Source organism: Epinephelus fuscoguttatus, linkage group LG18 (genome assembly GCF_011397635.1).
Source record: "Epinephelus fuscoguttatus linkage group LG18, E.fuscoguttatus.final_Chr_v1".
NCBI classification, from domain to species: domain Eukaryota; kingdom Metazoa; phylum Chordata; class Actinopteri; order Perciformes; family Serranidae; genus Epinephelus; species Epinephelus fuscoguttatus.
Window position 1 is genome coordinate 39766201 of NC_064769.1, and position 22429 is coordinate 39788629.

The following is a 22429-nucleotide window of genomic DNA, read 5'->3' on the forward strand; positions in this document are numbered from 1 at the left end:
CCATTACAAGTGTCAGGCCAGTTAGAGGTGTTAACATGCAGTAGTATTTCAGGACATTGCGTTTCTTTTGTTATTAGCACAAGCCTATTGTATTTTACATTGTATAAATTAGCCTAGCAGCTAGCAGAGATTTCCTCTGCTCATATTTCAGCCAGGATAAATCACACACAGTGTGTGGAGGCTTTATTTTCTTCATGATTTATTGTTTCTTATCTGTGAAATTAAAGTAAATCAAAGCTTTGTTTCCACTGAGGGAAATGGTTTCAGCTCACAGAGACAGACAGGAGGTCTGCGTCACTGTGACGTGGAGTTACATTTCTGGGGAGGTGCACATCAGGCTACAGCTCTAAAAAGTGTTGTTGGAGAACTTGTGAATGAGTGAGGGGGAGCTGTGCGGAGAGTGTGGTACAAGTCATGTAACGCAACTTGATCCTACATCGATATAAACGGTGTCTAAATTTATATCTTGCATGAAAATATATCGATATATCGCCCAGCCCTTAGTCCAGCTTCACAGCGACATTTCATGACTCATCCAAAACTTTCAAGGATTTTACTGATCTGATCACTTTTCCAGGCCTGGAAAACACAACTGTGAAATTCCATGACATTTCCAGGTTTTCCATGACCATGGAAACTCTGCTGTTCTGAATGAGAATAAGTGTTCTGACTCCTGCTCAGGTTACATCACAACTTTATGTAAGTTCCATATATATATGTATATACAGTACGTGCACAGTCAGGATGTATGTGTCAACAACATCAACACACACACACACACACACACACAGTTTCTGCCTTTAGAAAAAATAAGAATACAGTGCACATTTGAAATGCCTGCAGCAGCAGCATAGAAGTGCCTATTATGAGCCATTATAGACAATTTGAAGTCATTATGAGCACTCCTCGGTGTAAATGGGTATCATTGTGTGAAATGCTCTGGCATCTTACAGGCCTGTCCAACTGTCAGAAATAAGTAGAGAGGAGAGGAGGCGAGTGGCAGAGAGCACGGATGAAGGAGGAGAGAGAGACACGACAGAAGACAAAGAGAGAGAAATTACCAAAAGTTGACAGAGAGAAAGAGATGCAGAGGAAGAGGGAGTTAAGAGCTGTGTCATTATCGTCAATAGCCGCCCGGGCTGGGTTATTGTCTAACTGATCAATGTGAGATAAGAGTCGAGCTCGGGTCAATCACACACTCTCAAGGCCAAACAAAAAACAATCGAGCTCCAGTGTGAAACCGAGCCGCCGCTGCCGCCGCCACAGCTGTATACTGTATCTGTGAAAGTTTCCTGGTGTTTGTCGTGGACGGATTTAATGGGTGTCCAAGGGCAGACAAACACGAGCTGTTAATGCCCGAGCAGCTGTAGATGAGCTGCCCTCGCTGCTCCGTATCACAGCTCTAACAACCACAACAGATTGCAAACAGGAGATGCAGCGACGCCACATAATGTGTCATGAAATTAACCAAAATACCAGCAGGATGGTGCGTTTAGTGTCTCGGTATGTTCTGTTCCCGTCTGTCTGTGGTGCGGCTCTCAGCAAAAAGAACAACAGAAGCTTTTAATGTAGATATGAACGATACAAGGAAATAATCTGACGCCCTGATCGCACAGGAAGTGTTCTGCTGGGTGCAAAACTTTTTTTATCTATTGTCACTGGTAAAAAAAAAACACCTCCTCACCCTAACCTTCCTGTGTGATCAGTCTACAGTTTGTGTATCCTGCAGTGATCAGTGTGTAGCTGCTGCCATGTTGAGGCAGAGGGTGCTGTCTGTAGCTCTGGTTGAGGGTGAGAGGCTGTCAGCAGATAAACAGAGATCTGTGTGGGTACATGAGACCCTAAAAAAGAGGCTGGATCATGGGGAGTACCACCAGTTGGTCCAGGAGCTTCTCCTCCATCATGGACGTTTACAGTACTGCACTTATCTGCTGTTTTCTATTCAGATGGTGCTAACTGTGCTTTGTAAAGTCGTATAGCTCTGGGTATCCAGCAACCACTACCACCAGTTTCTCCTCCATTGGTTACCAACTGTAAACTGGTTGCCGTGACCACCACAGAAGCCCCGCCTCTCACATCATCCCATTGGACGATGGGAAAAAGAGGGGCACTTTTCCGCTCTGAGTTGAAGTTTTTTCAACTTGAGGAGTTCAGAGCGCTCCGACAAACTATTACCAAACGTTTCAAAGCAAAATGAACCAAAGCTGACATCCTGAATCTTTGTACGACTGGACCAGAGCAAAATTACACAGACTAAAGTCCAGTGGGGCCAAAACCATGTGAAATGTACACAATGTTCACGTGTGATTAACGCATGAAACTAGCTAGCTTCCACCAGGCTGATGCGCAGTGAAGAGCGGCTAATGCTAATGTTAGCTAACCAGTAGAGACTGGAGGATGGGCGGCAGGCGCCATGTTTCACATGTTAACACAGCTAGCCGGCTGACTGTTAGCAAAACCAACAGGAAATAAAATAAAAGGCAAAACATTTACATCACAGAACATTAAAATATCACCTTCTCTTATGGGACAGAGCTTTGAACGGAGCGCCGCACTAAAAGGGAAAGCCTCATGTTTTTTTTATCTCGTGTTGCATTTTTTTCTTAAAAAATGAACCAGTTAGTTACTGGTTAATAAGTGTCGGGCTGCTGACAGCAAAATGTTGTTCTGTTTTGTTTTGTTTTGTTTTGTTGTTTCCTGTGAAGAATCTTTCAGTATCTGTATTATTATTATTATTATTATTATTATTATTATTAACGACAACCTGGATATGATGGAATGAGTTTCAGTGATATGATACAGCTGTGATATTTATTTAACTCTTAATTATAAAACTTTTAATCACAGCAGAATATTATACCAGGTGATCTGTGGCAATAATAACACACCTGGAGTGAACATTACTGTGTGAAAAATAAATATGTCAATATAATGATTAGGGGTGTTCCTGGTGACTAACCAAATTTTAATTAAGACTCGTCAATGAGTCTACAAAAGTAAAAGACTCAGAAAACAGTCAAAATTTATCACAATTTATTGTTAAGAGTTTGAAATTGTCCCAAAACATATTGTGTGCATTCAGAGCGGGGGGAGGGGGACCTGTAGCACCCACTAGTGGCGGGAGGCTGCATGACAGTTTAGCAGCCTTGAACATGAATAAACACTAATTGCACACATCCCTAATAATGTCAGTGGTGCACCAAACGCAGTCTCTCACATCCAAAGATGATGCAAGTTTTTAGATTGTCACAAAGACTGGAGATATTACAGCGTCACCGTTCACAGAGTACAACAAGACTTTTTTATTCTGACAGAGGAAATGTGTCGGTGACGGTGACATCACCTGAGAAGTCCTTTAGTTCGAGGTCGTCTTCAGAGGTGCAGCAGCTCTCCGTAAAACTGTGAGACGACGTCAGAGCGCCTGAAAGGACAAAGATGATGTCTGCTCGTCCTGTGACATTTGACCTTCTGCTGCGTGTGTGTTCACAGCTGCGGTCACCTTCACACACACACACACACACACACACTACAGCGTCACTGTTATGGATGTCTGAGCTGACACTGGATGAGCACGGGGACTCAGTGACACTCTCCTTGGTTCATTCATCACACTGCAGCTTGTTGGGTTTTTTCAGGTGCTTTAACTTGTGTTGCTCTGCACCAGAGGCACAGTGTGATGCACATGATGTGTTCCCTCCTTAATTCAAACACTTCCAGGCTGCGGCTGCAGGGTGCGCATGAGGCGGCGTGGTGGCTTTTCAGCAGTGAAGGCTGCGGTTGTTTTAGGGAGCACTTGATTGGATATGTAGCGGAGTTTTCTCTGAGCAAAGCACACAGTCAGTCATGTTTGTTTAAATGTGGGACGATAAAATCCTAATCGATTATTATTGATCAAACTGTGCAGCTGTGTCTGAGAGTCAGAGACGTGTTTCATACGATTGTCCTCACACTGCTGCAGAACCACAGACTGCTAACGGGGCGTTCCTGCTCCTCACTTCTATTTATTTTACTCCTTTACGTCCTGAAACATCGTCCCAGTTTTCAGAGTTGTTGCTCTGAAGAAACAATAACTTTACTCTGAACTAGAATCCGTCTGTAGTGATTTATTATCTGGATTTATCATTTGATTACTTTACTTGATTTTGTCAAGACGATACGTGGTTTATCTGTGAATTAAAATTGATTTATACAAGCAGCAGTGTCCTCCTCCTCTTCCTCCTCCTCCTCCTCCTCCTCCTCCTCTGGTGGTGGGTGCACACTGAGGCCTGGGGGATTTAACTGTTGGCCTCCATGTGATGAATCTCTGCAGTGCAAACACAATATTTACTGTTAATGAGGCCGACGTTCACAGAGACAAAGCTTCCATGTGTGTCCTCTCACATGAATCAGTTCAATCAGCTCAGGCTGCACCTCCATCACCGCAGCTCCATCACCGCAGCTCCATCACTGCAGCTCCATCACTGCAGCTCCATCACTGCACCTCCATCACTGCACCTCCATCACTGCACCTCCATCACCGCAGCTCCATCACCGCAGCTCCATCACTGCACCTCCATCACTGCAGCTCCATCACTGCACCTCCATCACTGCACCTCCATCACTGCAGCTCCATCACTACACCTCCATCACCGCATCACCATCACCGCATCACCATCACCGCACCTCCATCACCGCACCTCCATCACTGCACCTGCATCACCACACCTGCATCACCACACCTGCATCACCACACCCGCATCACCATCACCGCATCACCATCACCGCACCTCCATCACCACACCTGCATCACCACACCTGCATCACCGCAGCTCCATCACCGCACCTCCATCACCGCACATCCATCACTGCACCTCCATCACCGCAGCTCCATCACTGCACCTCCATCACCGCACCTGCATCACCGCACCTGCATCACCGCACCTCCATCACCGCACCTCCATCACCGCACCTGCATCACCACACCTGCATCACCGCACCTCCATCACCGCACCTCCATCACCGCACCTCCATCACTGCACCTCCATCACCGCACCACCATCACCGCACCTCCATCACCGCACCTCCATCACCGCAGCTCCATCACCGCACCTCCATCACCGCATCACCATCACCGCACCTCCATCACCGCACCTCCATCACTGCACCTGCATCACCGCACCTGCATCACCGCACCTCCATCACCGCATCACCATCACCGCACCTCCATCACCGCACCTCCATCACCGCACCTCCATCACTGCACCTGCATCACCGCACCTCCATCACCGCACCTCCATCACTGCACCTGCATCACTGCACCTCCATCACCGCACCTCCATCACTGCACATCCATCACCACGCCTCCATCACTGCACCTCCATCACTGCACATCCATCACCACGCCTCCATCACCGCACCTCCATCACTGCACATCCATCACCACGCCTCCATCACCGCACATCCATCACTGCACCTCCATCACTGCACATCCATCACGCGCCTCCATCACCGCACCTCCATCACTGCACATCCATCACCACACCTCCATCACCGCACCGGCATCACTGCACCTCCATCACTGCGCCTCCATCACTGCACCTCCATCACTGCACATCCATCACCGCGCCACCATCACCGCACCTGCATCACTGCACCTCCATCACTGCGCCACCATCACCGCACCTGCATCACTGCACCTCCATCACTGCACCTCCATCACCGCGCCACCATCACCACACCTGCATCACTGCACCTCCATCACTGCACCTCCATCACCGCGCCACCATCACCACACCTGCATCACTGCACCTCCATCACCACGCCACCCTCACTGCGCCTCCATCACTGCACCTCCATCACCGCACCACCATCACCGCACCTGCATCACTGCACCTCCATCACCGCGTCACCATCACCGCACCTACATCACCGCACCTGCATCACTGCACCTCCATCGCCGCGCCACCATCACCGCACCACCATCACTGCACCTCCATCACCGCACCTGCATCACTGCACCTGCATCACCGCACCTCCATCACTGCACCTCCATCACCGCACCTGCATCACTGCACCTCCATCACCACGCCACCCTCTCTACATCTCCATCACCACGCCACCATCACTGCACCTCCATCACTGCGCCACTATCACCACGCCACCATCACTCCACCTCCATCACCGCGCCACCATCACTGCATCTCCATGACCGTGCCTCCATCACTGCGCCTCCATCACCGTGCCTCCATCACTGCATCTCCATCACCGCGCCTCCATCACCGCGCCACCATCACTGCTCCTCCATCACCGCGCCACCATCACTGCACCTCCATCACTGTGCCTCCATCACTGTGCCTCCATCACTGCGCCACTATCATTGCACCACCATCACTGCGCCTCCATCACCGCGCCTCCATCACCGCGCCACCATCACTGCACCTCCTTAACCGCATCACCATCGCCGCACCACCATCACTGCACCAGCATCACTGCGCCACCTCCATCACTGCACCTCCATCACCGCGCCACCATCACCGCGCCACCATCACTGCATCTCCATCACTGCACCTCCATCACTGCACCAGCATCACTGCGCCGCCTGCATCACTGCACCTCCATCACCGCACCACCATCGGCGCACCACCATTGCTGCACCACCATCACTGCACCTCCATCACTGCGCCTCCATCGCTGCGCTGATGTCACACAACCATGACTCATTTATATTCTGAAGTTGTAACGTCAGTGGTTCAAAGTTCATCAGCTAACCTCCATGAATATTTCAGAGTCATTACTCATCAGTCTGTAGGTTAACGTACACCTGCTACTCTTCAGTTTCTTCAGTTTACTGTGCACCACCTGGTGTTAGCAAAGAGCCACCAGCTGCATGTCGTACAGACGGAGACTGTTAAATACATATTTTAGATCCTGGTTGTAAAAATAACCTTGTGTTCACAGTTACCTAGCGCAACTTTCACCACAGTTTATTTCAGAGGGACGCTCTGAGGAGACGTGCTCTTTGTTTAGATGATCAAACAGATGATGGAGCGTAGATACTTGTTTCTGGCTGCAGCGTTAGCTAGCTGAAAAGTTGTCACAAAACCACCGGGAAAATTCGACAGGTGTCCTGACTCTGAGCTCCTAAACAGCCTCGATCAGACCGGCTGACCCAGGCTGTGATCTGCTCCTCCGCTAGAAGAACCAGAGGGAGGGCAGGACGTCAGCAAGTCTGTCTGCGTTCCTCCAGCATCCACACACCCCTGGATGTGGAGCCGTGGACTTTGTCATTTATTTCCCCGGAGATTTCATGTCCCTGCCCTCCAGACATTTTCATATTAACACTCAACAAAGTACCGACAGATGGCAATGTTTTTTTTTTTAATCGACATTGTGAAGTTGAAATAGACAACTCTTCAGCTAACATAGTTAGCATGCTAGCTGTGCTAGCTAATGTTGGCAGCCAGAAACAAACAACTATGATTCATTGTTCGTTAATTGCGCTGTAATTTAAACAAAGAACACATGTTCTCACAGTGGCCCTTCTAAAATGAGCAGTAGTTGAAGTTACTATATTCCATTATGATCGGGGAGTTGATACGCAGGCGCTAGGTGGCGCTAGCATAGCTAGCTAGTTGAAATGTTGACTACTCCCACTACTGTGAAGTGATTGGCTTAATTTAAAACATATCAGTGTTTGACTGACAGGGGATTGTGAGCCTCTGATTGGCTACATTAAAAAATGATTGACAGATACCCCGCCCTCCTGCGCATGTTAACGGTTGCTCTGCAGCTCTGCAGGTGGGTGATATGGGAGCTAGCTAGCAGCCCTGCTTGTTTGGAAATTTACTGCTACTAATACCGTCCCAACCCGACACCACTGCTATGGCATCATTGTGCCCACCCTCCGGTCTCCCCCCACGTCACTCCGGTGAGTGATCAACTCAGTTTTGAACCTCAAACCCCCTTTAGCATTGTTAACTTTGTTAGCTCTGTTAGCAGTGTCGCCCAGCTTGTGGTGGTAAAAAACACTAGAGGGGCTTTGCACTCAAAATAAAACCGCTTACTCACCGGGTGTTAAGCTTGTGACATGCATAGTGTCTTTTTAAAATAAACTTTAGTTTTCACAGAAATTCTACAGTTTGCACTCGTCCGGTTCAGGCAACAAAAGCACATGGTAAGGATTAGGAAAAAAAAGATGGTTTGGCTTGAAATAAGTACATCTGTTACTAACATGCCACGTCAGGTGATGTATGTGGGTAGCGTTACACACTGCACATATGTTCTTACTAAAATAACTTCACTGACTTTTGGTTTCACACAGGAAACAAACAGTGAGGTCACAGGTGAAAGTCCAGAATCTGTTTAACCCATCACCTCCCCTCCCACCTTCCTGCTCTTTATACTATGGAAGATCTCGGCAGCGTTACAAACTGCTGCAACCCAGTGCATGTCATACCGCAGTGAAGGTACCTCTGTGCGCTGTGGACTGAGGGCGAGATCACTGATGAAACGCCAGTATTTCACGCCTGTGTAAAATGATATAAAATCACTGAAACATGAGGAAGATGAACAGGTTGACCCTGAAATTAAGTTTCTATGGAAAACTGTAACTAGACTCCAGAAAAGGGTAACGTATTAAATAAAGATCAGAGGTCACAGTAAGGTAACACTAAATAAATCATACTGAATAATGAGCTTAGTTTCAAGACACAAACGTGGAAGTTTTTTTTTTTTTTTAGGTGTCTTGGATGTTGAGGATTTCTTGACCTCCTGTTTTCCACTCGCTGCCTCTCCCTCCTCTCTCAGCGTCTTTCACACTCTCTCAGTAATCAATCTGCGGTGCATTCGAGGAGCTGCAGCTCTGGGAGAGTCAAAAGGTTCAAGGTGTTAAATAGCAGACAAAAACAAGAGGAAATGTGATTCTCAAAGCACAAGTCTGGCTGCAGCGAGTCCTGGCAAACACTCCAGACTTTATAATCTCCATTTTCATTCCAGTCCAGAAAATATCCAAACCAAACTCTGAAAGAGAAAACCCTCCGAGGGCTCCGAGATTCTCATGATGACGCAACGAGCTGGTAAAGAAGGGTGAAGATACAGCAGGAGGTGAATGTTGGGAAAAATCGTGTGAACGCACTGACATGAAACACATGTTGATATCATTCTTTGTGACTTTTCTTCATCTCTGACATCCATCCAGAATAAAACCTCCATAAATCATCTTAGAAATCAGAGACAGAACAGTCGTCATGTTTTAGTGTCAGGTGTCTGTACGTCCGTGGATACAAACAGGAGCTGATCACAGATCAGTCAGCTCACTGTGAACGGAGTCACTTCGTAAATCTGGTCGACAAAATGTAAACAAACAACAAATATGTAACGTCGTCAAGTTACATATTTATCGTAAAGTTAGATACTTAGCATAAAGTAACGTAGGTTGGGTTTAGGAAAGTAAAATTACATAGGTTAGGCTAAGGTAAAGACACATGGTTGGATGGTATCACGTTACATATTTATCGTAAAGTTAGATACTTAGCATAAAGTAACATAGGTTGGGTTTAGAAGAGTAAATTTATGTAGGTTAGGATAACATAAACAAGCACAGCTGGACATCATCCAGTTATGTAACTAATGTCAAGTTACATAGTTTTGGTTTTTGAAAATAAAGTTACGCTGGTTAGGTTTAGGAAAATAAACATGATTGGGCGTCGTCATATTACGTATTTATCATAAAATTACATACTTAACATAAAGTAACATAAGTACGGTTTAGGAGAGTAAAATTACGTAAATTAGGATAAGAAAAAGAAGTACAGTTGGGCGTCATCGCGTTATGTAAATAACATAAGGTTACATACTTTTGGTTTACAAAAGTAAAGTTACATTGCTTTGGTTTAGGTAAAGAAGAATGGCTGGGCATTGTCACGTTATGTATTTAACGTAAAGTTACGGAGGTTAGGTTAAAGTGAAGAAGCATGGCTGGGCATTGTCATGTTATGAAGGTAACGTAAAGTTACGTACTTCATATAAAGTTAAGTAGGTCAAAATAAAGTAACATAGGTTAGGTTTAGCACAATAACGGTTAGGCGTCATTGCGTTATGTAGTTAACATAAAGTTACATAGTTGGTTTACGTAAGTAAAGTTACGTTGCTTTGGTTTTGGAAAATATGCATGGTTGGGTGTCCTCAAGTTACATATTTATCATAAAGTTACATATTTAACAAAGTGACGTAGGTTAGGTTTATGCAAGAAAAATCAGGTAGTTTGGGTTTAAGGTTATAAAGCACGGTTGGGCCTCATTGTGTTTTGTACTTAACAAAAAGTTTCAAAAGTTAGGTTTAGATAAGTACAGTTACGTTGTTTGAATTCAGAAAAGAAGCATGGTTGGGTGTTGTCACGTCACGCATTTAACATAAAGTAACTTAAGTTAGGTTTAGGAAGGTAAAATTATATAGGTTAGGATAGGGTAAAGAAGTACGGTAAGGTGTCATTGTGTTACGTACGACGTGCTGACGTATTGCGGTAAGCGAGTTGTGTCATTTCCGGTGTTTCTGTGACAGCATCTCTGTACTGCTCTGGTGGATTCTAGTAGCCTGCTTTCTCACTTCAGTTGCTTTAACGTCTACTTCAAGTCTTAACCCACACTGGTTCTGTTTTAAGCGCTTATAGCTCTCCTCCTTTCTACGACTTTCCCGCTAATCTCTTAGCTGTTGTTTGCACATTACTAGCCTTGGTAGCTACATTAGCTTTACAGTTAGCGATGGCTTCTCCCTCTGCTCTTTCTTGCTCGATGTGCCAGATGTTCAGTTATGCCTCTGCCTCCTTTAGCGACAGTGGTAATTGTAACAAGTGTAGCTTATTTGCTGCGTTGGAGGCGAGGCTTAGTGAATTAGAAGCGCGGCTCCGCACCATGGAAAACCATTCAGTAGCTGCGGTAGTTAGCCAGCCCCCTGTAGCCGGTGCGGAGCCACATAGCATAGCCTTAGCCTCTGCTAACTGTCCTCCGGTAACTCCCGTTCAGCCGGGAGGCTGGGTTACGGTTCGCCAGAAGCACAGCTCCAAGCCGAAGCCCACGGCTCACCACCAGCCTGTTCACGTTTCCAACCGCTTTTCCCCACTCAGCGACACTCCGCTGAGGATAAAACTCTGGTTATTGACAGCTCTATTCTGAGAAACGTGAAGTTAGCAACACCAGCGACCATAGTCAAATGTATCCCTGGGGCCAGAGCGGGCGACATTGAACCAAATTTAAAACTGCTGGCTAAAGCTAAACGCAGATTCAGTAAGATTGAAGAGACTTTGGATGGAGCTGCTCTCATTTCTAGGAACCTGGCAAACTTTATTAGTAATTTAAATCCCTGACAACCCAGAGTTGAGACCAGGACTCAGAGTCGCAGTCCTATACGCCTCTCTGAGCTTCTAGTTCAGTTACCCAGCCATAGTTTTCATAGTTTTATACAAACGGTGTCCCCTGACCACCTAAATTATCTAAATCTAAAATTAAACAAAGAGGAGTTGTGCATAACAACCTCATAAAAATTAAAACCTCTTCTGTGACAGAAAGACAAAACAGGAGAATTAAATGCGGACTGTTAAATATCAGGTCTCTATCGTCTAAAGCAGTGTTAGTAAACGAATTAATATCAGATAATCATATTGATTTACTCAGTCTCACTGAAACCTGGCTGTGTCAAGATGAATATGTCAGTCTAAATGAGTCCACTCCTCCCAGTCATAATAATACCCACATTCCTCGAGGCAGCGGCCGAGGAGGGGGAGTTGCAGCCATTTTTAACTCTAGTCTGTTAATCAGCCCTAAACCTAAACTAGATTATAATTCATTTGAAAGCCTCGTTCTTAGTCTTTTACATCCGACCTGGAAAACCTCGCAGCCACTTTTATCTGTTATAGTGTACCGTGCTCCTGGCCCGTATTCTGAATTTGTATCTGAATTCTCAGAGTTTTTATCCAGTTTAGCAGTAATGATTTTATGAGCTTTTTTAATGACAAAATTCTAACTATTAGAGGCAAAATTCATGACCTCCTGCCCTCAGATAGTACCTATCTAACCTCAAGCACAACTGTAAGACCTAATATATATTTAGATTGCTTCTCCCTGATTTCTCCTCAACAATTGACCGCAGTGATTTCTTCATCCAAATCATCAACGTGTCTCTTAGACCCCATCCCAACTAGGCTACTTAAGGAGGTCTTTCCTTTAGTTAACACTCATATATTAGATATGATCAATATATCCTTATTAACAGGCTATGTACCACAGTCTTTTAAGGTAGCTGTAATTAAACCTCTACTAAAAAAGCCCACCCTGGATCCAGAGGTGTTAGCCAACTATAGACCAATATCTAATCTTCCCTTTATGTCAAAGATCCTTGAGAAAGTAGTCGCAGACCAGCTGTGTGATTTTCTCCATGATAATAATTTATTTGAGGAATTTCAGTCAGGATTTAGAGTGCATCATAGCACTGAGACAGCACTAGTTAAAATTACAAATGACCTTCTCATTGCTTCAGACAAAGGACTCGTCTCTGTACTTGTTTTATTAGATCTTAGTGCAGCGTTTGACACAATTGACCATCAAATTCTACTGCAGATACTGGATCACTTAATTGGCCTAAAAGGTTCTGCACTGAGCTGGTTTAAATCTTATTTATCTGATTGTTTTCAGTTTGTTGACGTTCATAATGAATCATCCTTACGTACCAAAGTTTGTTTTGGAGTTCCGCAAGGTTCTGTGCTCGGACCAATCCTATTTACTCTATATATGCTTCCTTTAGATAACATCATTAGAAATCACTCTATAAATTTCCATTGTTATGCGGATGATACTCAGTTGTATTTATCGATGAAGCCAGAAGAAAGTAATCAATTAACTAAACTCCATAACTGCCTTAAAGACATAAAAACCTGGATGAGCACCAATTTCCTGATGTTAAATTCAGACAAAACTGAAGTTATTGTTCTTGGCCCCAAACAACTCAGAGACTCTTTATCTGATGACATAGTTTCTCTAGATGGCATTGCTCTGGCCTCTAGCACTACCGTAAGAAACCTCGGAGTGATATTTGATCAAGATTTGTCTTTTAATTCTCATTTAAAACAAACCTCATGGACTGCATTTTTTCATCTGCGTAATATTGCGAAAATTAGGCCTATCCTGACCCGAAAAGATGCAGAAAAATTGGTCCATGCTTTTGTTACCTCAAGGCTGGATTACTGTAACTCTCTATTATCAGGTAGCTCTAGTAAGTCCTTAAAAACTCTCCAGCTAATTCAGAATGCAGCAGCACGTGTACTAACAGGAACTAAGAAACGACATCATATTTCTCCTGTTTTAGCTTCTCTGCACTGGCTCCCTGTAAAATCCAGAATCGAATTTAAAATCCTACTGTTAACTTATAAAGCTCTAAATGGTCAAGCTCCGTCATATCTTAGAGAGCTCATAGTGCCATATTATCCCACCAGAACACTGCGCTCTGAGAACGCAGGGTTACTCGTGGTCCCTAAAGTCTCCAAAAGTAGATCAGGAGCCAGAGCCTTCAGCTATCAGGCTCCTCTCGTGTGGAATCATCTTCCTGTTACGGTCCGGGAGGCAGACACCGTCTCCACATTTAAGACTAGACTTAAGACTTTCCTATTTGATAAAGCTTATAGTTAGGGCTGGCTCAGGCTTGCCCTGTACCAGCCCCTAGTTAGGCTGACTTAGGCCTAGTCTGCCGGAGGACCCCCCTATAATACACCGGGCACCTTCTCTCCGTCTCTCTCTCTCTCTCTCTCTCTCTCTCTCTCTCTCTCTCTCTCTCCCCCGTATTCTATTACTGCATCTTGCTAACTCGGCCATTCTGCATGTCACTAACTCGGCTTCTTCTCCGGAGCCTTTGTGCTCCACTGTCTCTCAGATTAACTCATATCACAGCGGTGCCTGGACAGCGTGACGTGTGTGGTTGTGCTGCTGCCGTGGTCCTGCCAGATGCCTCCTGCTGCTGCTGTTATCATTAGTCATTAGTCATACTTCTACTGTTATTATACACATATGACTATTGTCACACATGTATACTGCCAGATATTAATATATACTTTCAACATATTATACCGCAGTAGCCAGAACTATAACTATAATATTATTACTTTCATTAATGTTGTTGTAAACTACTGTCATTACCTGTCTCTCTCTCTCTCTCTCTCTCTCTCTCTCTCTCTCTCTCTCTCTCTGTCTCATTGTGTCATGTGGATTACTGTTAATTTATTATGCTGATCTGTTCTGTACGACATCTATTGCACGTCTGTCCGTCCTGGAAGAGGGATCCCTCCTCAGTTGCTCTTCCTGAGGTTTCTACCGTTTTTTCCCCGTTAAAGGGTTTTTGGGGAGTTTTTCCTGATCAGCTGTGAGGGTCATAAGGACAGAGGGATGTCGTATGCTGTAAAGCCCTGTGAGGCAAATTGTGATTTGTGATATTGGGCTTTATAAATAAAATTGATTGATTGATTGATTGTTATGTACTTAACGTAAAGTTACATTGCTTTGGTTTAGTTAAAGAAACATGTCAGGGTGCTGTCATGTTACGAAGTAAATGTAAAGTCAAGTAGGTTACTTAATGTAAAGTTCAGTAGGTCAGGTTCAGGAAAAGAAACATCGTTGGGTGTTGTTACGTCACATCACAATATGCAAAAATACCAGCATAGGCACTGAAGGGTTAACCGTCGACATCCCATAATGACAGACTGTAATTTCCCCTCACATGTGCAGGAAGTTGTGTGTTTAGCTGTTATCTCTTCCTCATGTAACGGAGGGGAACAGCAGCTCCGCTGTTGTGACAACATCTTCCACCTCCTCACACACACACACACACACACACACACACACACATTCGATGGTTTCGCTTTGTTCACAGTAGCAATAATTAACATCCAGCTGACGGGCAGGTTAATGATGCAGCCGCTCCTCCTTTGTGGTATTCTGAGGTAGAGGAGCGGGAGGGGAGGAAGAGGCCGGTGTTTGAAGTGGAAATGTCACCTGCGACGTGTAACTCAACAATTGCCTTCAGGCTCCATTATCAGAGGTGACGGATTAACTGGAACGTTAGCGTGGCTGTGGCCCCAAGCGAGCCACGAACCGTCGCCATGACAATTAAAACACCAGCAGCAGAAACTAAAAGCAGCACAAACCGCAGCTGTTTATTAGCAGCGGCAGTGACCATCTCTGTCAGCGCCTCATTCAGCCCGAACATGATCATCATCCGTCTGGATCACTGTAAAGAAAAGGCCATGCCTCGGCCTGCTGTGTCTGATCATGCTGTGTGCATGCAGTGTGTCCACAGCGAGCCGTGAGGGAGAGGACGCCGACGCCTGACGTCTCACCAACATTTCTTTGTGTCCAGAAAATCTGTGCTGTGTTCAGTGTGTTTTCATCAAACCTCTGACTCTACAAAGTCTGAACAAGGTGTGAATAAAATCTGACTGCTGTCATTTATAAAACCTTTTAAACCTTTATTCAGCTGAACAAACTGTTTACTGGTTTCTGCGATGTGACGCCTGCAGCTCTCCGACAGAGATCAGTCTCTTTACAACAAAACCTTTGAACTCTGCAACAGAAACGGTCCATCAGTGCCTACGCTGGCAACACCCAACCATGTGCCTCTTCCTAAACCTCACCTACTGAACTGTACGTTAAGTACTGAACTTAAAGTAACCTTCGTAACATGACAGCACCCAACCATGTTTCTTTTCCTAAACCAAAGCAACGTAACTTGATGTGAAGTAAATAATGCAACGATGCCCAGCTGTGCCTCTCTTCCTTATCCTAACCTATGTAATTTTACTTTATTAAACCTAACCTACGTTACTTTATGTTAAGTATGTAACTTTACGATAAATACGTAACGTGATGATGCCCAATCATGTTTCTCGTCCTAAACCTGACCTATGTAACTTTACATTCAGTACGCAACTTTATGTTATCTTCGTAATCAGATTCAGAATCAGAAATACTTTATTGATCCCCGAGGGGAAATTATTTGCGCTACAGGTGCTCCTTGCAAGAGAGGAAAGATAAGTGACAATATGAGAAATTTAACAAGAGTATTTACAAATATATAGTTAAAATAAACAGGATTATTAACAACAAATTAAAGTAAATATATATATATATATATATATATATATATATATAGTAACCTAAACAAGATTACAACAGTACCTAACGATGTTTCTTTTTCTAAACCCAACCTCCGTAACTTTACATTAAATACATAACGTGACAATGCCCAGCCATGCTTTTTTACCTAAACCAAAACAACGTAACTTTACTTTTGTAAACCAAAAGTATGTAACCTTATGTTATTTACATAACTCGATGACGCTCAACTGTACTTCTTTTTCTTATCCTAATTTACGTAATTTTACTCTCCTAAACCGTACTTATGTTACTTTATGTTAAGTATGTAATTTTATGATAAATACGTAACATGACGATGCCCAATCATGTTTATTTTCCTAAACCTAACCAGCGTAACTTTATTTTCAAAAACCAAAACTATGTAACTTGACATTAGTTACATAAGTGGATGATGCCTAACTGTGCTTGTTTATGTTATCCTAACCTACAAAAATTAACTCTTCTAAACCCAACCTATGTTACTTTATGCTAAGTATCTAACTTTACGATAACTATGTAACGTGATACCATCCAACCATGTGTCTTTACCTTAGCCTAACCTATGTAATTTTACTTTCCTAAACCCAACCTACGTTACTTTATGCTAAGTATCTAACTTTACGATAAATATGTAACTTGACGACGTTACATATTTGTTGTTTGTTTACATTTTGTCAACCAGATTTACGAAGTGACTTCATTCACAGTGAGCTGACTGATCTGTGATCAGCTCCTGTTTGTATCCACGGACGTACAGACACCTGACACTAAAACATGACGACTGTTCTGTCTCTGATTTCTAAGATGATTTATGGAGGTTTTATTCTGGATGTACAAGAACATCCTTGATGATGCGTAACCGTGCATCTTTACCTTATCCTAACCCACGTAGTTTTACATGCCTAAATCTGAGCCATTTAACTTCACGTTAAGCAGGTAACTTTATGTTACCTACTCTACGTGAAGTTAAGTAGGTAACATAATATATTTTAAAATTATGTCACGTAATTATTATAATCTTTAAGCACTCTTTCAGAGTCATTTACTTGTCTGTTTGTTCGGCTTTTAACTCTTTATTTCTTTCTACTAATTTTCTTGCTTTCAATTTTCTCTTTTTACAAATAACTTGCTAATTCTTTTGGTCATTTTCGCTTTTGCTGCTCGCTGCCGTCTTCCTGTGTTTTTGAAAAGACAAATAAACAAATAGAGAAAAAAGCTAGGAACAATTATATCTATAATTATTATAATAGTAACAACAATAGGGGTTTTTTTGTTTTTTTTTAATTATGTCACAAAACTATTATAATTTTTAAGCACTCTTTCCAGGTCATTTCCTTGTTTGTTTGTTTTTAGCTACTAATTTTCTTGTTTATAATTTTCTCTCTTTAATTCACTGATCTCAGGTGATGATGTCAGATGCATACATTTCCCTCTTTTTGGTGCTGCTTTCACACACACACACACACACACACACGCACACACACGCACACACACACACACACACACACACACACACACGGTGTCCTTGAACGCTGAAAGCCAGAAATAGTCGAGTCAAATCAGACACCAGGCAGCCTGGAGGTAGGAGACAGGAAAGTCGACCAATTTCAAACTTCCTGCTGCAGCCTGAGCCGCCCGGCCTGGAGAACGCCGCCTCACCTGCTCCGACATATAAGACAGAAATAAGTAGACGTGCGGTCGTTAGGCGTGCAGCAGCTGACGGAGCTGTATATCTGAAAATGGGATCAAATCCGAACCAACTGTGTCCGTGAGCTCGACCTTCAAGCTCCTCACCGTGAAGTTAACTTCAGGGACTCAGTTCTGTCAGTGCTGCCAAATAAAGGAGGTCACACACACCCGCAGATCAGATCAGACTGATGTTTCTCTAGTTTGGTTTTGGGAGAAGAGGGTAACGTTCGGCTCTGTGGTCCCTGTTTGTCTTTGTCGTTTGACTTTCAGGTGGTTCATTAGTTCCTGGAGATCTGGTTTTGGTCTCAGACTCTAACCGATGTTGTTGCAGCTTGAACTCTAAGACTGGTGATGGAAGTGGGTCAAGGTGTTTCTTTGGGGTCCGAGTCCGAGTGTTCTGAGCGGAGCTGCACAGCAGGGAGGTTTACAGTGAGGCAACATCTCCTCCAGGAGCTGCTGGAAGACAGCGAGGAGCTTGTGTGGTTAAATGTAGAACAGGTTTGTTTGTTCTGAGTGGAAATGTTGGAATCACAGGGACATCACTGTGTTTCCTGTCAGGATAGTGCCACAACAAGTGGTTCTTTTTACTGAATTGTCACTGTCTTGTCCTGCCAAGAAAGTGCCGTAAAAAGTGGCCAGCTTTTAATGAGACATTAATGTGTTACCTGCATATATAGCGCCACCAAGAGTGGTTGTTTATCACCAAAACGGCGCTGTGTTTCCTGCCAAGAAAGTGCCACAAAAAGCGGTTACTTTTTACTAAGATATGTCCACATTTCCTGCCAGGATAGTACCACGAAAAGAGGCTGGTTTTTTTTTACCAAAATGTCACTGCGTTTCCTGCTAATATAGTGTCACAAAAAGTGGTTGTTCTCTGCCGAAAGCAACATGAAAAGTGTACATTTTTTACTGGGACATCGCGGCATTTCCTGCCAGTATAATGCCACAAAAGTGGTTGGTTTTTTTGCCGGAACGTCGCTGTATTTCCTTTTTTTTTTTTTTTTTGGCCATTTTGCCTTTACTGAACAGGACAGGTAAGCATGAAGGGGGGAGAGAGAGAGGGGGGATGACATGCAGCAAAGGGCCACAGGCTGGATTCGAACCTGGACCGCTGCGGCAACAGCCTTGTACATGGGGCGCCTGCTCTACCACTAAGCCACTGACGCCCCAACGTCACTGTATTTCCTGTTGGGATGGTGCCAAAAAAATTGGTTGTTTTTACTGAACCATCACTGCATTTCCTGCCAAGAAAGTGCCACAAAAAGTGGTTGTTTTTTGCCAAAATGTCACTGTGTTTCCTGTTGGGATAGTGCCACAAAAAGCGGTTACTTTTTACAGAGACATTGTTTGAGGACGTGTAAACGGCTCCTGCTGTAACCTTTATTATTCACAGAGCTGAAAGGGTTAACCGTTTGTTAAAGCTGCGTATTTCTGATTGATTTTAATAAACAGCGTTGATTTTATTTAATGACGTGTCGGCGGAGGTGATGCTCCGGATGACTCGCCGTCACTGAACTCTGTAATTAGCCAATATGTTTGTTTTGACAGATAAATGAGTGAGTCGTGAGAGTTGAGGGGCTCGTGTTTTGTTTGTGTTGACAGAGTGCTGTCCGTGCGTCACCATGGCTCCCAGCATGCTCTCTGCTTCACACTGAAACTGATTGCGGGCTGTCAGCTGTGCTCATCTCGCTCTCAGAGCTGTCACAACCACTAACACCTCTCCCTCTGACAGCACCGCCCCTCTTCTTCCTCACTCTCCATATCCCCCCCCGACTCACATTCACATTCAATAAACCTGCTCTTCATCAGCCGCCGATCGATGAACGCACTCAGTCCTGACAAATTCATTTGTTGGTAAATGGTGTGCAGCCTCTGGGCGCCGCCTCTCCGATGAGCAGATTAAGGCTCTGCTTGTGCTCATCCTCAGACTCAGAGGTTCCTCTGTGACTGTGCCGTGGGACCGCCGCCGCCGCCTCTCTGGAGTTTGTGACATTCAGAGTTCAGTCGCACAAACACATTAGATAAATATTCAGCAGTGGAGGAGCTGCTCGTCAGAAATGAAGAGCTGCTTGTGTGGCTCAGGACAGCAGATGATGATTAAATGGCCGCTCATTGACCTGACACTGTGATCAATCATCACTCCAGATGCATGTAGACACCAAGTGCTCCTGACATGTGGCTCAGAAACAAGGAGCTCGCCGTCAGCTCATCCTCAAAACTACAGAGACACTCAGACATTTATGTATTTGATTTCAAGCTGCTGGTTGTGAACGCTGTGTTTCACACTTGACTCGACAGAATCGTCCGGCTGAGGACAGACGAGAGTTTACTATAAACTATTTACATCATTAAAGTGAAAACATTTCAAACGTGTGTGACAATCAGGGCTGCACCCCTGTGATGTTAATTCCACTACAGAAGAGTCTTGATGATCACTAAAATTAGGTCGATATATCGCTATCGGTTATCGATCATATGAGTCGTTCCATTTCAGATATTGGTAAAGTATCATGAATCCCTACTGAACACACAAAAAACATGACAAAGGTACAAAATTTGGCTCCATCAGATCTCACAAAGTTTACAAACAAATCAATTGTCTTTTTCTAGACACAAATACAACATGCTAACGTTATTAGCACAAGCCTATGGCATTTTACATTGTATAAATTAGCCTAGCAGCTAGCAGACTTTTCCTCTCCTCATATGAAGCCAGGGACAACAGCAACATTTAACAAAGGTAACATTACAAAATTCGCCTCTGTTACAGCTCACAAGGTTCACTGACAAAACAACTGTCTGATACTAAACACATTTTCCAAACAAATACAACATGCTAACGTTATTAGCACAAGCCTATGGCATTTTACATTGTATATATTAGCCTAGCCGCTAGCAGAGATTTCCTCTGTTCATATTTCAGCCAGGATAAATCACACACAGTGTGTGGAGGCTTTATTGTCTTCACAATTTATTGTTTCTTATCTGTGAAATTAAAGTAAATCAAAGCTTTGTTTCCACTGAAGGAAATGTGTCTACGTGTTTAATGTGTGTTTAATGTGTGTTTTGAATCAACTAAACTTTACAGCACTTCACAGAAACCTCCACCACCAACTAGTGTTTTGGAGGTGTAGCTGCAGAGTGACACAGACACACCACTGCACAAGTATAAATGCTAACAAAGTCGCAGGACACATGCATAGACTACTATGTAGGCTCTGCATCGAGCTGATGCACAAAGATAAATCCACCTTTACCATGGTTCATTTTGGGAACAGAAACACAGTGATGATGTACCTTACAATGACTCACACTTCCAAACACCTGTCTCTGGAGAAAGTCCTGTGATTTATGACCTGTTCACGCCCTAAACCTCGGACCTAACAGACCATTCCTTCTTTATTCTTTACTCCCATCAGCCCACCGGTCACGTGATCGCAGCCTTCCCAGATTCTAGGATTATACACAAATTACCGACTCGTGTTTAAGTAGAGGATAAATTTTGGTGCATTTCTTTTCTCAGGAGAACGTACTTAAGAGAACAGTCTGGTTAATTCAACAGAGAGTTATAAACCCTGCATTATATCTGTCTTTGTGTTGATGTTGTAGCTGACTGGGAACCTGCTGGCTGGCCTTCCAGCTCCGCCATTTCATTTGCTCTCACCGTAGTGTGACTGATTCACAGCCAACCAGTTTGTTGTGCTGACCTTGGCACATGTTGCTAACGGCGTACGGCTAAAAGTTTCTGGGTGGAAATTGCCTGTGTGAACTTTGACTCTACATTGTCTGCATCAGTCTAAATAACGTATATTCTGCGCGCGGCTGCGTCAGCGGCTGCGGATCGTGACGGTTCAGCACCAACACCCAAACAGTTACAGCCGTGCGTCTGCATCACACATTTATTACTGATGCTGCAACAGATCTGTTTTCTCCGCAGGCATTCCCGCTGCTTGTGTATAAATCACTCTGTGGCTCAGAACCCAAATATATCATTCACACTCACATTCACACCTACAGAAAATTTAGAGTCACCAATTAACCTGCATGTCTTTGGACTGTGGGAGGAAACTGGAGCACCTGGAGGAAACCCACACTGACACAGGGAGAACATGTCAGAGCACCTGGAGGAAACCCACGCTGACACAGGGAGAACATGTCAGAACACCTGGAGGAAACCCACGCTGACACAGGGAGAACATGTCGGAGCACCTGGAGGAAACCCACGCTGACACAGGGAGAACATGTCAGAACACCTGGAGGAAACCCACGCTGACACAGGGAGAACATGTCAGAGCACCTGAAGGAAACCCACACTGACACGGGGAGAACATGTCAGAGCACCTGGAGGAAACCCACGCTGACACAGGGAGAACATGTCAGAGCACCTGGAGGAAACCCACGCTGACAGAGGGAGAACATGCAAACTCCACACAGGAGGGCCCCCCCCACCCTAGGATCGAGCCAGGAACCCTCTTACTGTGAGGTGACAATGCAAACCACTGCACCACCGTGCCTCTTTTCTGTATCCTTTACTATGTTTTATATTTCGTTGCTCTGTAAGCGGCCCTGCTGTATGAAATGTGCTGTACAAA

The 22429-nt window shown here is 44.3% G+C and overlaps 1 protein-coding gene across 1 annotated transcript in view; it reads right to left on the reverse strand.

Moving 5' to 3' along the window:
* The window catches only part of LOC125905703 (uncharacterized), a 220719-nt gene extending 198529 nt beyond the window's left edge, over positions 1–22190 (reverse strand). The window contains exon 1 of the mRNA XM_049603868.1: positions 22003–22190. Within this exon, the coding sequence (XP_049459825.1) occupies positions 22003–22124 (122 nt within the window). The 5' untranslated portion in view covers positions 22125–22190. The remainder of the gene's footprint in view (positions 1–22002) is intronic.
* Positions 22191–22429: the final 239 nt, after the last annotated feature.